We start from the raw sequence: 17,415 nt of genomic DNA on the forward strand, positions 1-17,415 counted from the left end.
CTGACACTGTGTGTGTGTGTTTGTGGTGTGTGCGTCAGTGTAATGAGTCCGGGCGGACACATCGCAAAGGTTCCGCCCTTCTAACCAGAGTTTATGTTGGTTTACACGGTATTAACGGTAAATGAGTTGATCACGATTAAGAAAATTAACGCGGTAAACCTTTTAAATTAATCACATGTGTTAACTTGTTAATTTTTAACAGCTCTAGTTTAACCCTAAAAAGGGCAAGCATATAAAGGTACCTCTGAAAATTAATTCATTGCTATTTTTCAAAACATTAGGGCCACATAATACATTTACATGTTTTTATATATATATATATATATATTCAATTTTATAGCTTGTAGAAATCATGAAAATAGCATTGAAAAGATAGGAGCATTTGTCTCGAGGTCAGCTGCCTTCTCGAAAAATGCTGCCTTTTTACTTTTAGATAAAGATTGTGAGTTGATGACAGACTTTATATAAAAAAGTCGCATGTCCTCAGTATTTGCAGGGACCCCTTTTTCAATATTTCTTACCAAAATGTGACCAACTTACTCATTGCTCCTCTCCCCAGGCTCTTAGATGTTTGTATTCCCCAGGATACAAAAACCTTTTTAAGGTTAACCGCAAGAAAGCGTTCTCATCTTGTGCTGTCATTAGCGTCAAGCAAGCGTGTGGTTTGTTCTATGTACAGCTGTGCGATGCCAATACAGTTGGAGTTTCGCTTACTGCCCCTACTGAAAACAGGTGGTACTTCAACCTTGAATTCACACTGAATTAATGCTTTAAATCGACAGCCTTTTTATTTATATATATATATATATATATATAATGGGGTTTTCTTTTTCCTTTGCTCCTAAAATTAAAACTAAATAGATAATACAATTTTGGCCATGTCCGCACTAATATGTTCTCATCTGAAAACTCAAATGTTTCCTAATACCAAAATTTTCCAAAGTCTCCATTTTTGATGGAGGACAAGACTGTTCCAGCACTGTTTTTTGTTTTATAACTCATCAAGAATACCAATCATGCTTCTCATGTCCAGATTTTGATGCTAGGCCTTATTACAGACTAGCATTGATTTGGGCTGAAAAGCTTCACATGCTTGGTGAACGTGCCATCTGTACTTGATCAAGATTGACAGCTCTTATTTTCCACATTGATGGGCGATTGACTCAGTCTATAGCTGTACAGTCACCACCAATTTGATGGCACGTTCACAAAGTGTTTGAACATGTTTACAGACATTAAACAAATGATAAGGACAGTAGGATGGTAATTTATTGGTTCAGTGTTGTATCAGTGATGCTTGGCAGTGGCATACTGCAAATGGGGAGCATCCCCCCACAAGTGATGACATCAAATGCGAGTGTTTGTCCAGTTCCGGAAGTAAACATCTGTTTAATTTTTTCCATAGGGCATTGATTATTAATTATAACTTGTTTACCATTAAAGACAGACCTACCGATGTTGTTTTTCGATGGTATAACTTTAAAATCATGCTTAATAGCGAAATTTCTGATGAAGAACTACACTAAGATCCACTTTGATTGCTCTAGATTCCCTCTAGCAAGTAATCACCCCCCCCCCCAACACACAGCAAGTACTGCAACAGTGGGACAGTATTTATGCAGCAATGATGTTCTATGAGACCTGTCCCAGTGCAATCAATGTATGCTCCAGTTTAGCATCGGAGAAGGGCTCAGCTGACCCAATGGGGGCATGTAGCGACCGTCCTGCATCATCGACCCAATGTCTGTTACTGTCTGTACTGCTCTCATTAGCTTCCATTGGAGAAAAATCATTATTTCTGGTCCCTGGTCTTCTCTCTCTCTCCCCCCTCATGTGATTTTCCTGTGCTAGTGATAGCCACTGTAACTGCCATTGAGCTCTGGGCTGATTGTCACTGCTAATGAAGCGGGAGTTTAAATTAGTGAGCCAGAACAATGGTCCCTGGGGAAAATGACTGTCACCATATAGATGTTTAAAAAATAGAATTTAGATTAATATGTGGAATGTGAGGCTGCGATCAATAGTTAAAACATAATTACCATGAAATCGTTTGTAGATAGAAAAACAGTATTTAGGGATGCAACAATATTGACATTTTTTAATATACTGATATCTAATGAGGTAAGATACTGATAGCCGATGAAGCACATACTACATAGGATTAGGACAAAGCCCTAACTCTAAGTATTAAACTTAGGTGCATTAATTGCTGCACTGTTTATGCTATGGACATAAATAATATCTGAAATCATGCAGCTTGTTGAGAAGAAAGTGCGTTATTAGGGCCGAAACTTAAGTAAATAAATGCAGACACATCTTGCAACGCATGCATAACGCAACTAGGTGTTGCATTCTCCGCATTGCCACAAAGGGCGCTATAGCGAGATAAGTGTGAACTTTCCACTTCTACTGTGTTTTCTCTTTCAACTTTACTACTGTCATGGCGGAGCAACAGTTTGAAGACAATATTGTTTAGCAAGTTAAAGTCAATATATTTATAGCAACTTACCTAATAATAACACATCCAGTTTAATGGCACAGATATTTGAAGGAAACTCTATCGCCCCCTTGAGTACTGAGGTTTATTTCTGCCATGGTAACACAAGATCTTGCGTTAGCATGGTCAACCGGACCGCGTGTTTGCAATGCGGTGGCCAAGCGCTGGCATCAGCTTTCACGTACTTGCATAGAGTATGTTTTGGCCTTTACTCTTCTAAGAGATAAACATACAGTTTTTGTTTTGGCAGACAATAGAAAGTGCGAAAAAATCTCCATATCTAGGACATTGAGGGTGGGTTCTTTTGACTTGGGGCAGTCACCTACAACAATTGTAGTGAGTAGAATAGCATCTTAGAAAGCACAACTCGTCGAACCTTGAGGCGGATGGGCTACAACAGCAGAAGACCATGTCGGGTTCCACTTCTGTCAGCCAAGAACAGAAAGCTGAGGCTGCAGTGGGCCTACCATCTGTGTACCTTAGCAGAAATCAAGATTCATCAGACCAGGCTACATTTTTCCAGTCTTTAACTGTCCAGCTTGTGTAAGCCTGTGCCCACTGCACTCACAATGATCGTGATCGGAGATAACTAAAACACTCGCTTAAGTCACATCGTAAAAAATTGACAGTACAACTCATGGCTATGTTTAATAGTGAAAGTAAGCGCATTTCCACACACACAATGCGACGAGAACTTACAGAATTGGGAATAAACAACTGTGTGGCCAAAGGAAAGCCACTTGTTAGTGAAGCTAATCTGAAAAAATGACTTCAATGTGCTAGGGAGCATAAAGATTGGACTGTGGAGCAATGGAAAAAGGTCATGTGGTCTGATGAGTCCAGATTTACTCTATTCCAAAGCGATGGGTGCTTCAGGGTAAGAAGGAAAGCACACTCGTCACGCGTGGTGCTCTCTCTACATGCCTCTGGAGGCAGTGTTATGATCTAGGTTTGTTTCAATTGGTCAGGTCTAGGCTCAGCAAAGTTATGCAGCATCAAAATGAAGTCAGCTGAAAACCTGAATGTACTGAATGAACAGGTTATCCCATCAATGGATTTTTTTCTTCCCTGATGGCATGGGCATATTCCGGATCGACAATGCCAAGATTCATCGGGCTCAAATTGTGAAAGAGTGGTTCAGGGAGCATGAGGAATCATTTTCACACATGAATTGGCCACCACAGAGTCCTGACCTTAACCCCATTGAAAGTCTTTGGGATGTGCTGGAGAAGACTTTACGGAGTGGTTCAACTCTTCCATCATCAATAGAAGATCTCGGCAAAAAATGTATGCAACTCTGGATGGAAATTAATGTTGTTACGTTGCATAAGGTTGTCGAAACAATGCCATGATGAATGCATGCCGTAGTCAAAGCTAAAGGCATTCCAACTAAATACTGCCAGGCAGTGTATATCAGCATTTTATCAGTCACCTTGATCTTAAGATATCAGCATCAGCCAATGAAAATCACATATCAGTTAACCACTAATAAAAATCCTTTTCTGTGATTGCAAGAGTCCCCCAAAGCAGTCATGTACATTCAGTGAGTGCAAAGCTTCCCTCTTACAGACTAACCACTACTGCAGCCCTCCCAGAATGTGCAGCAGGGCTCCAAGAAAAACCGTTTGAGGTATAAAGGTTGATGATTGTGAACGCCGTCTGCTACAACATGCCAATTACCATGCTTATGTTCGCGCTAAATGCTTGTTTTACTTCGCCCTGGGGTTTATAATTCTCATGGGCAGCTATTTAGCAAATTTTCACCTAAAAAGTATGATGTTTTGTACCTTGTACTCATTATAAGGGATGTAGCATTCACATTTGCTCTTTTCCACAGCGACTTAATAGGAACGGACAGGAATGCGCCCCAAGGAATTTACGGTGACAGTAATTGTCTGTTTGTCAGCTTTAAAGCGAGTTGAGAATGTCACCGGCAGTCCAAAAAGGAAGGGCATAAAAGCAGACAAATGTGCAGATTGAATAGTCAAGGTTAGTTATATGTTGTTCTATTCAGTCATGCGTTCAAACCTTGACAAGCGTGGAATTCTTGCCTGCATCCATACAGCCAATGGGTGTGGCCTTTATGTGCTCTGCCCAGAAACACAAGCTCTTGCTTAGTCTCTCTCTCTCTCTTTCTCTCTCTCGCTCTCTCTCTCTCTCTCTCTCTCAAGCACCCCACCCCCATCCACCACCCTCTTTATCTCGCAGTCCCTCCTTTCACAAACACTCTGTTACTCTTGCTCTCTATTGTGGGATCATTGACACCTTTAATGAGTCAGCGCACAGTCATACCACTAATCGGTGATAATGGGATGCTGTGAAGACAGGGGAGATGTGGAAGCGCGTGGGAAGATCTGCTCAAATTTGCGAGCTTGTTTTTATCAGTTTGGTCAAACACAGTAATTTTTAGCTTATTTTGATGGCCATTCTTGTATGGTTGCTGTTGGCATATAGCAATGTCCCGATAAAGACGCAAGTGTCTAGTGGAGGAATTAAGATGTGATTTATCAGAAAATAAAAGTCTCTCCAAATCTCTCTTGGTTGTTGTGAAGTTTTTTTTAATGATATTGATCAGTTTGGTCGTGTTTTACTTTTAAGGCCCTTTTTAGTACGATTGCTGCTGGCTTTTAGCAACGTCCTGATAAAGAAGCAACTGTCTTGTGGAGGTAATTAATGTGTGATTTGTCAGAAATTAAAGGTCTTTCCAGATATCTCTGTGTTGTTGCATTTTCTTTTTTTTTTTTTTTTTTTTTTGTGTGATATTTATCAGTTTGGTCAAACAAACTCATTCGTACTTTACTTTGATGCTTTTTCTAGTATGTTTGCTGCTGGCATTTAAAAATATAAAGACGCAATTGTCCTGTGGAGGTAAATAGACTTATTTGTCGGAAAACATTGGTCTCTCCACATCTCTCTAGGTTTTTTTCTTTTTTTCTTTTTGCTTATAGTTTACCAGTTCGATCAATCAAAGTCATTCATACCTTATTTTGATCCCATGTCCCGTATAATTGCGGCCTTTTTTTAACAACGTCCTGATAAAGACGCAACTGTTTTGCGGAGGTAAATAGACTGATTTGTCAAAGTTACGGTCTCTCCAAATATCTCTAGGTCGTTGTGTTGTTTTTTTTGCTGATAGTTTATCAGTTCGATCAAACAAAGTCATTCGTAGTTTATTTTATTGCCCTTTCTTGTATGATTGCTGCCTTCTTAGAGCAATGTCCCGATAAAGACGCAAGTGTCTTGTGGAGATAAAAATACCAATATTAATATGTCTGAAATTCTCCGATAGGAAAATACTGGTGCCTTCAAATTTTCTAGGTTGTTGCTTTGTTTGTTGGTTGATATTTTATCTGTTTGGTCAAACAACGTCATCATGTAGTTTATTTTGATGCCTTTTCTTGTATGATTGCATCCTTCTTTTAGCAACATCATGATAAATACGCAAGTGTCTTGTGGAGGTAAATAGACGGTCATTTGTCAGAAAATATTGGTGTCTTCAAATCTCCAAGTTGTTGCATTGTTTTTTGGCTGATAGTTTATACGTTTAGTCAAATAACGTCATTTGTAGTTTACTTTAATTCCCTTTCAAGATTGCTGCTGGCTTTCAGCAACATCCCGGTAAAGACACAACTGTCTTGTGGAGGTAAATAGACTGTGATTTGTCAAAATATAAAGGTTTCTTAAAAAATAGGTTTGTGGTTTTTTTTTTTTTTTTTGCTGATAGTTTTTCAGTTCGGTCAAACAAAGTCATTCATAGTTTATTTTTATATCCTTTTTTGTATGATTGCGGCCTTGTTTTAGCTGATAAAGACTCAACTGTCTTGTGGAGGTAAATAGACTGATTTGTTGAAATATATAGAAATCTCTCCAGGTTGTTGCAGCAATGGCATCTAACTGAAAGTCCTCCATCTGCTTTCTAGGCTGCAATTATGACAAGTGAATGCCTCTATTCTGATTTTGGCAGATTCATTCTTCGCAGCCTTTGGAATTGATCCAGGCACACAAAAGGCAAGCAGGGTAGTAACCATCAAGCATTTGTTCACAGATGACAGAATCATGGGGTTCTGTTCTGATCTGGATTGGTTGGGATCTTCCTCTTGTCAAGTGCATTTGGTGAAAAGACTTTTGTGCAGCATGATTGCCCCTCTTTCACCTCTGTTTGAATATCAAAGGATTCTGTATAAAGGAATTATATTCCTAGATTTCAAGAGACGTGCAGACGATGGGCCAGGGTTACTGAGACAGGAAGCTTCATCTGCAACCAGAGAAAACATATAATATAGGAGTTTATTTATGAGCCATATTTCATAAAACTCTTCTGAATTATTTAAATGTAATTGATGTTCATATGTAGCCCAAGTTGTTGTATATTTTCTTTTTAACAATATTAACACTTACAAAACAATACTGTGGCAGTACCATGGTTCATTGAAGGAATCAGATGTTTATTCTTCATTTACCAAGGTATTGTAATGCTACTAAAATGTCTAAGAATACCACAGTATTGTGGGGGTCTGGGTAGCTCAGCGAGTACTGACACTGACTACCACCCCTGGAGTCACGAGTTCAAATCCAGGGCGTGCTGAGTGACTCCAGCCAGGTCTACTAAGCAACCAAATTGGCCCGGTTGCTAGAGAGGGTAGAGTCACATGGGGTAACCTCCTCGTGGTCGCTATAATGTGGTTCGCTCTCGGTGGGGCGCGTGATGAGTTGTGCGTGGATGCCTCGGAGAATAGCGTGAAGTCTCCACACGCACTGTCTCTGCGGTAACGCGCTCAACAAGCCACGTGATAAGATGCGCGGGTTGACGGTCTCAGATGTGGAGGCAACTGAGATTCATCCTCCACCACCCGGATTGAGGTGAGTCACTACACCACCACGAGGACTTAGAGCGCATTGGGACTTGGGCATTCCAAATTGGGGAGAAAAATGCGTCTCCTTCCTGAGCAGTATGATGGCTGCGTGGTCCCATGGTGTTTATACTTGTGTACTATTGTTTGCATAGATGAACGTGGTACCTTCAGGCATTTGGAAATTGCTCCCAAGGATGAACCAGACTTGTGGAGGTCCACAATTTCTTTTCTGAGGTCTTGGCTGATTTCTTTTGATTTTCCCATGATGTCAAGCATAGAGGCACTGAGTTTGAAGGTAGGCCTTAAAATACATCCACAGGTACACCTCCAATTGACTCCAATTAGCCTATCAGAAGCTAATTGCCTAAAGGCTTGACATAATTTTCTGGAATTTTCCAAGCTGCTTAAAGGCACAGTTAAGTTACTCCGATAACTGATTATCAAAAAGACCTACTTGAATTGTGATATAGTCAATTAAAAGTGAAACAATCTGTCTGTAAACAGTTGTTTAAATTGTTCGAAAAATTACTCGTGTCATGCAGAGAGTAGATGTCCTAAAGCTACAAGCTAGAACCGCTACTGCCTAAACAACTTGCCAAAACTGTAGTTTGCTAATATGAAATCTGTGGAGTGGTTAAAAATTTTGTTTTAATGACTTCAACCTGTGTATGTAAAGTTCTGACTTCAACTGTAGATACCATTCACATATCACACTTTTAGTATGCATCATATTTCATGGTATGACCATTATATTCATATACATGGTATTTTTAATGGCACTGTAAGGTAAGGCACTTCAAACTCCCCCCCCCCCCCCCACATTTCCTGCCTTGGCTATTACCATAATACCATGTCCATAACACTTTGGAAATACCATGGTACCTTTTTGTGAGTAAAATGGAGTAATATTCACATATCAAAATACCATATTTTATATGTATACTTTCATATTCATAAACATTGTATTTTATTGGTACAGTAAGGTAAGGTACTTAAAAGAATACAATGGTATTAACATCATGGTAGTCTAGAAAAGCCATGGTATTACCATGGTAACATGTCCAAAAAGCCATGGAAATACTATGGTATTTTTTACACATTCACACAGCAGCTTAAAACAACATTCGTTTGGGTCAATTTTAGACATATTAATATTTTTTGCATGAATAAGCTGCCATCGTTTTTTGCCCTTTCTGCATTTCTTCTCATCGCTGGCCATTTATTGAGTCGCATTTGTTCTGTTTCCGTCGTCACTGTTAGGAAAAGCTGTCTGAGTCATAATCCGACAGAATAAGCAGTGTGCAGAGGGACAGAGAGAAACCGAGTCAAGGAAACAAGATAAAGAGAAGAGAGAGAGAGAGAGACATCAAGAAAGAGAGGGATGTTTAAGTTGATGACAGCCACAGGATTAATTTCTCAATCAGTTTCCATTCTGCTGTTTTGGATAGGGGCTCTAAGATGCTCTGCCCTTAGTAATCGCTGTGCAGTTTTGGGCCCCTGCGGCCCCGTGTTTGGGGCTCTCATTATCTCGTAGCTGTGAATGAGTGCATAGACTTGCTGCCATTCATGGGGCCAGCTGAAGCGTACTGACACTGTGTGACGCGTGGCTCACTCTAAGTGTAGACGGGCTGTTAATGTGTCTGCTTGACATGAGCAATTTCTAACTGGTGAAAAGGATCATTTATCATTCAGAATAGCAGGGAAAATAATGTCCTAGACATTTTTGGTGATTGAAGTCTATGATGTGGCATGCCTGCAGTATAGCTTTTCTGATTATAATATGAGCCTTCTAGTTTTGTTGCGTTGTTTGTTCTCACATCACTTTTTCATTTTTATCTAACTGCATTCTAAACTCCCACTAGTTCTACAGAATAGATGTTTGTAAATAAAGATGTCAGAAATGATCGTTGACATTGCAACTAGCTAGCTAGCTCAGTTTTTTCAACGTTGCGCTTACACACATATTTGCAAACAAAACACACCTAATAAACCCACAACAGCTACAACTAGTGCTATGATTATAATAAACAATGTTTTGTGAGGGCCTGGGTAGCTCAGTGAGCAAAGATGCTGACTACCACCCCTGGAGTCGCGAGTTCGAATCCAGGGTGTGCCAACCAATTGGCCTGATTACTAGGGAGGGTAGAGTCACATGGGTTACCTTCCTCGTGATCACTATATGGTTGTTCTCACTCTCGGTGGGGCGTATGGTGAGTTGTGCAACTGAGATTCGGAACTGTGCCACAAGGAATTTACGAGCATTGGGAATTGTGCATGCCAAATTTGAGAGATAAAGGAAAAAAAAAATTGCAAACAAATTGATTGTGCATTATGACTCCCAGCAGGGGGCAAATTGTCTAAATTGTATTTGGAGATTGCAGACATTGAAAAAGAGCTTTAATGTAGGATGCTACGGCGAAAACATACTCTACACAATTTACTCTATGCATACAATTCATTGTTGCCACAAGGGATATTGAGTGTTTAAAATCTCAATCACTGATTACACTGATCACGCTTAATGAGCCGACAATGTGTTAGGTCATATAAACTCTTTAAACAGTTTTCCTTTCTCGGGAAGTTTTTATCCATTACCCCGATTTCGTGTTGCATGTAAACACCCTTACCATCATTCTTATGGGCTTATACAATGTGCACAACTGTTGTGCACATAACTGCTAAAGTTTTGACTAGGGATGGGCATTTTCAAAAACTTTTGTAGTCAAGTACTTTAACCCCCAAAAAACTAGTTATCGATTACCCGTAAATTAAAATGTAAGTTACAAATAACAAGTAATATATATATTTTTTTTATTCACAAACATTACCAAGAATGGTTTTAAAATAAGGTAACTTTAACAAACTACTGTATGCTGAAATAAACAATATGCATTAATAAAAATGAAAAAACATAAACATATGCACGCACCAGGAGTGTAGAAACATAGAAACCAAAGCTGATGGCATTGGGCTAGTACACTAATATAAATTCTGGGTCTACCGAATGTTTTTATCACTTCACATGTTATTATTTTGAAAAACAACAGGTGAAGGTTGGCTTTTTATAAAATGTGCTCTGCCTGTGTTAAGAGATTTAACACACATACACACATACTGGTCTGATAAGCCTCGGAGTTTCTCGTACCGCTTCGCAGTTTCTTTCCACCATAAAAGCAGATCCTCGTCCGTTGGTTTGCATGACTCCAACAAAAACCAAATATCAATAGAGTAGAATTCAGTAAGAATTAAAATATTACAAGTATTACTAGTGCTATACTAGGCTTTGCTTTCAAAAGCACAGATGCCATCATATCTTCTTCTCTCATCCAACACCTCAACGACACACATCCATAGCTCGCACATTTGACTCAATTGTAACTGCGAGATTTGGTGAGAGACTGAGAAAGAAAGTACAGTATTAAGCACTGCTCACGACAGGCAAATGCACAAAGAAACATCAATTTGTGATATTCGAGTAGTGTTTTAAAAGTCGACTAGCTGGTGCAGAACGAGTGCTAGAATAGCTGATTACTCGTGTACATCCCAAGTTTTGATGTAAAAAGCAGACAATAATCCAGTGATTTCAAGTCTCATATAAGCATGGGTTTTTTTGCGGTGTTTCCTGATTTTTGGTAATTATCAGTACGCTGATATCCAAATAAACCGACTCATTAGCGTAAACTCTTCTACTATGGTAAATCTTTCTTTTTTAGGTCAACCACTGTCATGGCGGAGCAGTTTGCAGAAAATCTTGCCTGGGAAGTTAGTGGAAGTATATACAAACATGACTTTGTGCTGCAATGTGTTCACCAAGCATTCTAATCATTGAATGTGTACTTGCATAGAGTATGTATCTGGCCTTAATGTGTATGCTTTAAATGAGCTATTTCTTTCAGGTGATGGTGGAATAGTTAATTGTTAATTATGCAAAATAGTCAGTTTAAAAAAAATAGTGCCATTCAAAACATTCTCTCTGTCTAGTTTTTCCAAATGTAGATAAGGTCTCTTGTCCCAACTACCTACAACCTCTCATATTTTGAGTTAGATGATGTTGGTTTTGTCTGACCCACTTGCTATAAATAAAAGTCAAACAGCATACAACAGCAATTGAACACAGTAAAAGAGATCTGGAGAACAATGAGGAAAAATAGCTACATTTTGTCTCTATAGATCAAATGACTGGCAGAGGTTGACAAACAATGGTTATGTTCAGTCTCAAACTGAACACTTAATGGATAAACCTTTGTTGTCGTTTTGCACGTACACTTACATGCTTGTGGTAGTTGTAGTCCTTATTTCACAACTTGCTAGCAACATACATTTTCTAAAAACATGGCAACTTAAAAATTCATGTTTGATTTATGACTGTGTGTAATTTTTTTGTAGAACAAAATTCTAAGTATCTTCAAGTAATGTTTACCACTGACCTTATTTTATTCAAAACTTGAAGGAAAAAGAAAACCTATAGGGATTTCCTAAGGGAACCCATGGTGAATTTACCTTCCAGGTTCGCTACAAATTGATGTCAAGGTTGAACAGATCAGCTCTTACTACATTGTTAACTACGAAAACTACAAATAACTTTTGGTGCCACCCTGTGGCTATTTCACCTCAACAACACTTCCAGCTTCAGCCACTGGGGGCAGTGGTTCGAATTTCATTGAGCACAGACCGATTTCTGCAGCAGAACATTTAACCTGCTGTCACCAATTTCACAGTGATATCAGTCTGTAAGTTAACATGGTCAGTGTCACAGATGGAAATTCTTAAATACTTTTTCTTCCTATTTCATTATTACTTTGTTTAAAATGTTTTTAAATCCTAAAACTGTGTTTATTTCCATGTTTACACAGGGGAAAAAATCCTAGATTTTCAATGTGGTCTCAAACTTTTGGACCCCACTGTATATTGGCCTATGTATAGTGCAGAAAATGCTAATTATTTTGAAGTCCAAATTCCAAAGCACAGGCATGACAGATGGATGTCACTTTTATGTATAAAAAGCAAATAACTGCTTAATTGACACCATATCGGCAGAAAATGAAAGGTCGAGGCATTGCAGTGGGAGAGAGAAAGCGTTTACAGTGTGGGCTGATGTGCAGGAGATGTAGCTCGACATATTAGCAAACGTGGGAGATGCGTTTCGGTGCATTTCTTTCAGTTTTTCTGACACGCTTCATTTGCGTTCCAGACCATTTTCACTATGAAGGACCGTGGGCAAACCTTATTTAGCGAGAGAGAGAGAGAGCTATAATAACTCACAGGCTTGGCAATGGTCCACTTAGCCAGACAGACCAAGAATAGTGCTGTGAAAACTAGTTTCCACCCCAAGCTTGACCTCCCACCTTTATTACACTGAACCTGCATCAGTGATACAGCTGACATCTGGCCCAACTGAAAACAGCAACGCCAGCCTATTTAACTGCACTTTACCAGAACCTTGTCGCAAATCATGCATATCATTACACTTATGCAATTATGTGTTTGGGCAACATGCTTTCCCAGAGTGAAATTTTATGGCTGAGAGGTTGCTTTTCATAGCTCAGGAGACTTAATGGCGTAATTGTTTTTTTGTTTTTGTTTTTCTACGGCAAGAATCTCTTTGAGCAACTTACAATTGCTTATACTGAACAAACCCCTAACCTAAGTATTAAATTCTGCCATATAACATGTCTGGTGCTATTTTTGCTATGGTCCTGATTCCTCAAATCATGTGGCACTATTACTTTTCTAAAAGTATCCACCTAGTGACCACCTAGCAACTAGAGGTCAACTGATAGTGGATTTTGATGATACCGATAACTAAGGTGGTGGAAAGGCTGATAAACTATTAAAAAGCCGATAGTTTATAAAATCGATTTATAGAATAGTAAAAGATTTTCTTAGACTTTCCTTATTATGACATTCACAGACATAGAGGCTACACTAGTCCAAAATTAATACAATTCCAGATGCATTTTATTGTGTAACTAATAGTAACCAGAAAACGCTGAAATATGAGCAAGCCCGATTATATATATATATATTCTTATTTCGGGACTCTTAATCCGAAATGACAGAGACTTATCTAATCAAAATAATCACATTTGCAATGAGGATAAAAATATGGATGAATATTGTCAGTCTAGAGGCTTATTACTGTTATACTGAAGAACTAATTTGTTATAAATGTAGAATCCTCCAGCACCAGCCACAGAAGAATACGAAGGAATAAAAAATAAAAAACTATCGGGATAGATTTTTACAGATAATCGATAGTTCCAAAAAGCAACTATTGGCACTGATTATTTGGTAAAATCGATATATCACTCTATCTCTATTAGCAACCACTTGGGAAGCTTAATACCTTAAGTATATGATTCAACAAGCAAATTATACAATTGTTGACAGTATACAGACACAAGGGGACAGAGCTATAAAATTAATGTGGATAGGACAGGTCAGATAATTTTGTTATGGAAGAATCTGAGGAGTTCATATTGAGATCTTCGACTTTTTATTGCTGAATTTGGAATCCTGGCTAATCTGAGCACAGTTTGTGACATTGTTAAGATCTCTTCTGAAACTGTAGAAGAGACACATGTGATATTACAAGGGTCAAATCTGAGAAGCAGAAAAAGTAAAAGGCTCCATTTGCTTTCCGTCTAACTGCTGTCTATGAGAAACAAAGGAAATAGTAAGGAGATCGCATTTGGGATTTTTTTCCTAATAGGTTGTCTTTGCATGGAGGAATGTATGTTCTCCCCCTATAACCTTTCTCAAACTATCTCTCTTTTCCCAGATGAATTGGATTTCATCCCAACACCCAGCCTTGCTCCGGTGATGCAGGTACCAGCCCCTAAAGAACCCCCCAGAGGAGTTGCCTCCATGGGGAAGGACTTCCTCGAGTCGGTTCTGTCTCATAAGGACCAACTGCTGGCCCAGAAGGGAGTGACCCTTCCTAGCGGTTTACCCCCTGATATGTTGCCCATGTTGGGGATAGGGTTGGGGGCCAGAGCAGAGGCCCTGTCCCCTGACCAGCCCCTCTTGAGGAAGATGATCCCTGTGTACAGTGGCATTGCCCACCCCACTTTACCTCCGGCCGATGATTTGCCCACTGAACCCCCGGAAGACGTCGCAACTCCAGTTTGGGATACCGATGCCCCAACGCTACGTCCCGACACTGGCTCTAAGCCTTTATTCACTGCTGCTGTTCCAACTACTGTGAACACTGAGGCAACACCTGCCATTTTCACCTCAGGTAAGGCAGAGTTTCACGATGGGTCACTATCCTCCTGAGACCTGAGTGTGACTGCTGTGTGCATTTTCCATTTCACTTTTAGATTTGTTACTAGTAGCGCCTAATAAACATGCAAAAAACAAAACAAATTCTAGAGCAAATCGTTTTCCTAAAAATTGATGGCAACCGACAGTATGTGGACAGTGGGACTAAGTTGTGAAATTATTTTAGAAGTGAATGCACTTAGCTGCATAAGAAAGCTATAGGATGCTCCCTTGCTCCCTATTTAGTGAATGCTTAACCTCCAGTGTGCTGTCTGTCTGCACTGGTCTCAGAACAATTCGAAATGCACCTCATCCTAACTCCATATAAAGCCTCTGAAAGCCACTTTTTTAGCTTTTGGATGAACCCATTGATTTTCAGTGTGATAATGCACAGTAAATATAGGATTTCTAAGGAAAATATGTGTTAAAGTACACATTAGTGTGCATTGCGTTCAGCAGCGTGGCGATTCACGATAAATCTTTCAAATTGAAAAAATGGCATATCAGATGAAACTAGGGACTCTCATTTTCTGACTCAAACAGGTTTCAATGTAAAAATTTAATTAGGTTTCTTACCAGATGTAGGGTTGTTGCCGTTTCTCCCAAAGACAAACTCCGCTGTGAATGGTGCCATGTTCTTTTGTCACATGTCTCCGTACGTCGAAAGTGTTACCTTTTACTAAGAGGACAGAGTCTCCTGAACTGAGATCAGTCAGTTTAAATGAATTTAAATTATGCCATGCGTATAGCGAAGCTAAAATACGTCTACGTGTATGTGGGGTTGCACAAGGCTAGGGTCGGTTAGTAGTGGATTAGTGAGGTTGACTAGTTTATCAAAGTTTTTCTTTTACTTATGTACTTGTGGTATTTTTAACGGTGGTTCTTTAATTAGCTTGCTGACAGTGTGCTATGTTTCAGCTGTTAGACATTTTGCATTGTAAAACCCTTTCTGAAAAGTTGCGTCTTTAAATATATCCCCTTAAAGTACTGTTGTAAAAGCCATACACATATGAATGACAATGTCTCTAACCATTGTGTCTCGAGAAGGCAACGCAAGCCAAAATAAGAAACACAATGTGGTGCGAGACACAAAGCGAGACACAATGCAGCATACCGTGAGACAACGCAAAAAGCGCGTTTCGTATCATGTTGCTTATCACATTCCTTACCGCTGGAAGTTGAGTTACCACTGCAAGTTGCATTTTGCATCACATTTAGCATTGTGTCTCGTTTTTAGACCAACTTTTAATAATTGCATCTAAATATTCCTGCATTCTCTTCCATTGAGTTGTCTAGCTGTTTTGAACGCATCTTATGAAAACGCCCCATAAGAAAGCTCTCTATGCTCAACTTTGTCACAACTCCAATGGCCTCTGTTGCTCATGTTGCCTCAGATTGCCAAATCTCATTGAAAATAAATGACTTCTAGGTGCTTTTTCTAGGTTGAAGTTATCTGTTTATTCCATCAGTCCGTCAACCAGTATCACCAGAAAGACAATGCTGGTTGACCAGGTTTCCCAACTTAGTTTTGCTGTGAACAACATAGCTATACTTGTCCACCAGCTAGACTAGCACAAAGCTAACCACCACAAACCTGCATTGCAAATATATCGGCCTTGGCAGGTATTTTTAGCAGAGAAAACTACTGCTAGATAACATGATGCAGACTTTGATGTGGTTTACTTTTCTTCAACTTTTGTTGGGTTTCCACGTCGAATCTCCTTTTTTAGAAAGTTTTCCTTCAACCAGCATGTGTCTTCCTTGAGACAAGCAATTCTCAGACAAACTGCAGGGTTTTTTAACATTAACATTATGTCTGACATTTTCTTCCAGCTGTAACAAACTGCAGGGTCAATTTCACTGACCCAGAAGGCTACATCGATTCTTCAGATGATCCACCCCTTCCTGAAGGAGTGTTCCTGCAATGCACATACACAGTGACCGTGTACACTGGCTATGGCGTGGAGCTACAAGTATGGTTTTACGGGGTCATTCTCTATTTTCAGACTATCAGGTTTCAGACATTTACCTATTTAAAAATCCCATGAATCAAAAGGACAGTTTCACAAGTTCACATGTCCACCTAGTCCTTGAAGTGGAAATGGTTAACAGATTGTTAAGGATAAACAAATTTGCCTTGCTGTCCGTAAAGAAGGGGCTCGAGCATGAGGTTTGTCCAAGAAAGCCCCTCCCCTAATACCACCACCTGCAACCGAGTAGCAGGTAGCAAATTGTGGTTCATGGCTGTAACTAAAGCCCATTGGGTTAAAAACAAGAACAAGCCCTTCAATGTATCCCAACCAAACTTCCTGTTTCAATAGCAAATGTGTCAATGAATGAAAAGAATGAAAACTGCACTCGTCAAGCAATTTCATGTGGTCCTGACATAGTTTCCGTTAGGGATATTTTACTGCCCTCATATTATGACTAACTGCGCTAGATTTCCTTGACTGAATGGGCACCTTTTAATGCATGAATCTGTTAAATTGATATGCTAACAGACTGTGTAATTTAACAAATAACCCGTTGCAGAACACCAAGCACAGCATGTGGCCCCGAGGGAGTTATCTGGAAATGCAATCTGCTGCCTAACAAGCTTTTTTCCTGCAATGAAATCCCATTCCCCCTGTGCCTAGCACATTTCCCCGGCACCCTCGGATACAGGTGACTGCGTTCAGTCCAATGTGCCATCTAGTGGCTGGTTCTGTCATTTCACCAATCACTTTGGACCAACAGCAGTGTTTTCCCAGAGAGCACAAAGGCAGATGTTAATGAGAGAGACATGGGCTTGCTGGAGCCGTA

General features: G+C 39.6%; 1 protein-coding gene across 1 annotated transcript in view; it reads left to right on the forward strand.

The window, feature by feature from the left end:
• LOC127433339 (seizure 6-like protein) overlaps window positions 1–17,415 on the forward strand; it is a 54,587-nt gene that overhangs the window by 17,087 nt on the left and 20,085 nt on the right. Inside the window, exons 2-3 of the mRNA XM_051685144.1 lie at window positions 14,132–14,590; window positions 16,447–16,586. Coding sequence (XP_051541104.1) covers window positions 14,132–14,590; window positions 16,447–16,586 — 599 coding nt within the window. The remainder of the gene's footprint in view (window positions 1–14,131; window positions 14,591–16,446; window positions 16,587–17,415) is intronic.

Source organism: Myxocyprinus asiaticus, chromosome 43, assembly GCF_019703515.2.
Source record: "Myxocyprinus asiaticus isolate MX2 ecotype Aquarium Trade chromosome 43, UBuf_Myxa_2, whole genome shotgun sequence".
Classification (NCBI taxonomy): Eukaryota; Metazoa; Chordata; class Actinopteri; order Cypriniformes; family Catostomidae; genus Myxocyprinus; species Myxocyprinus asiaticus.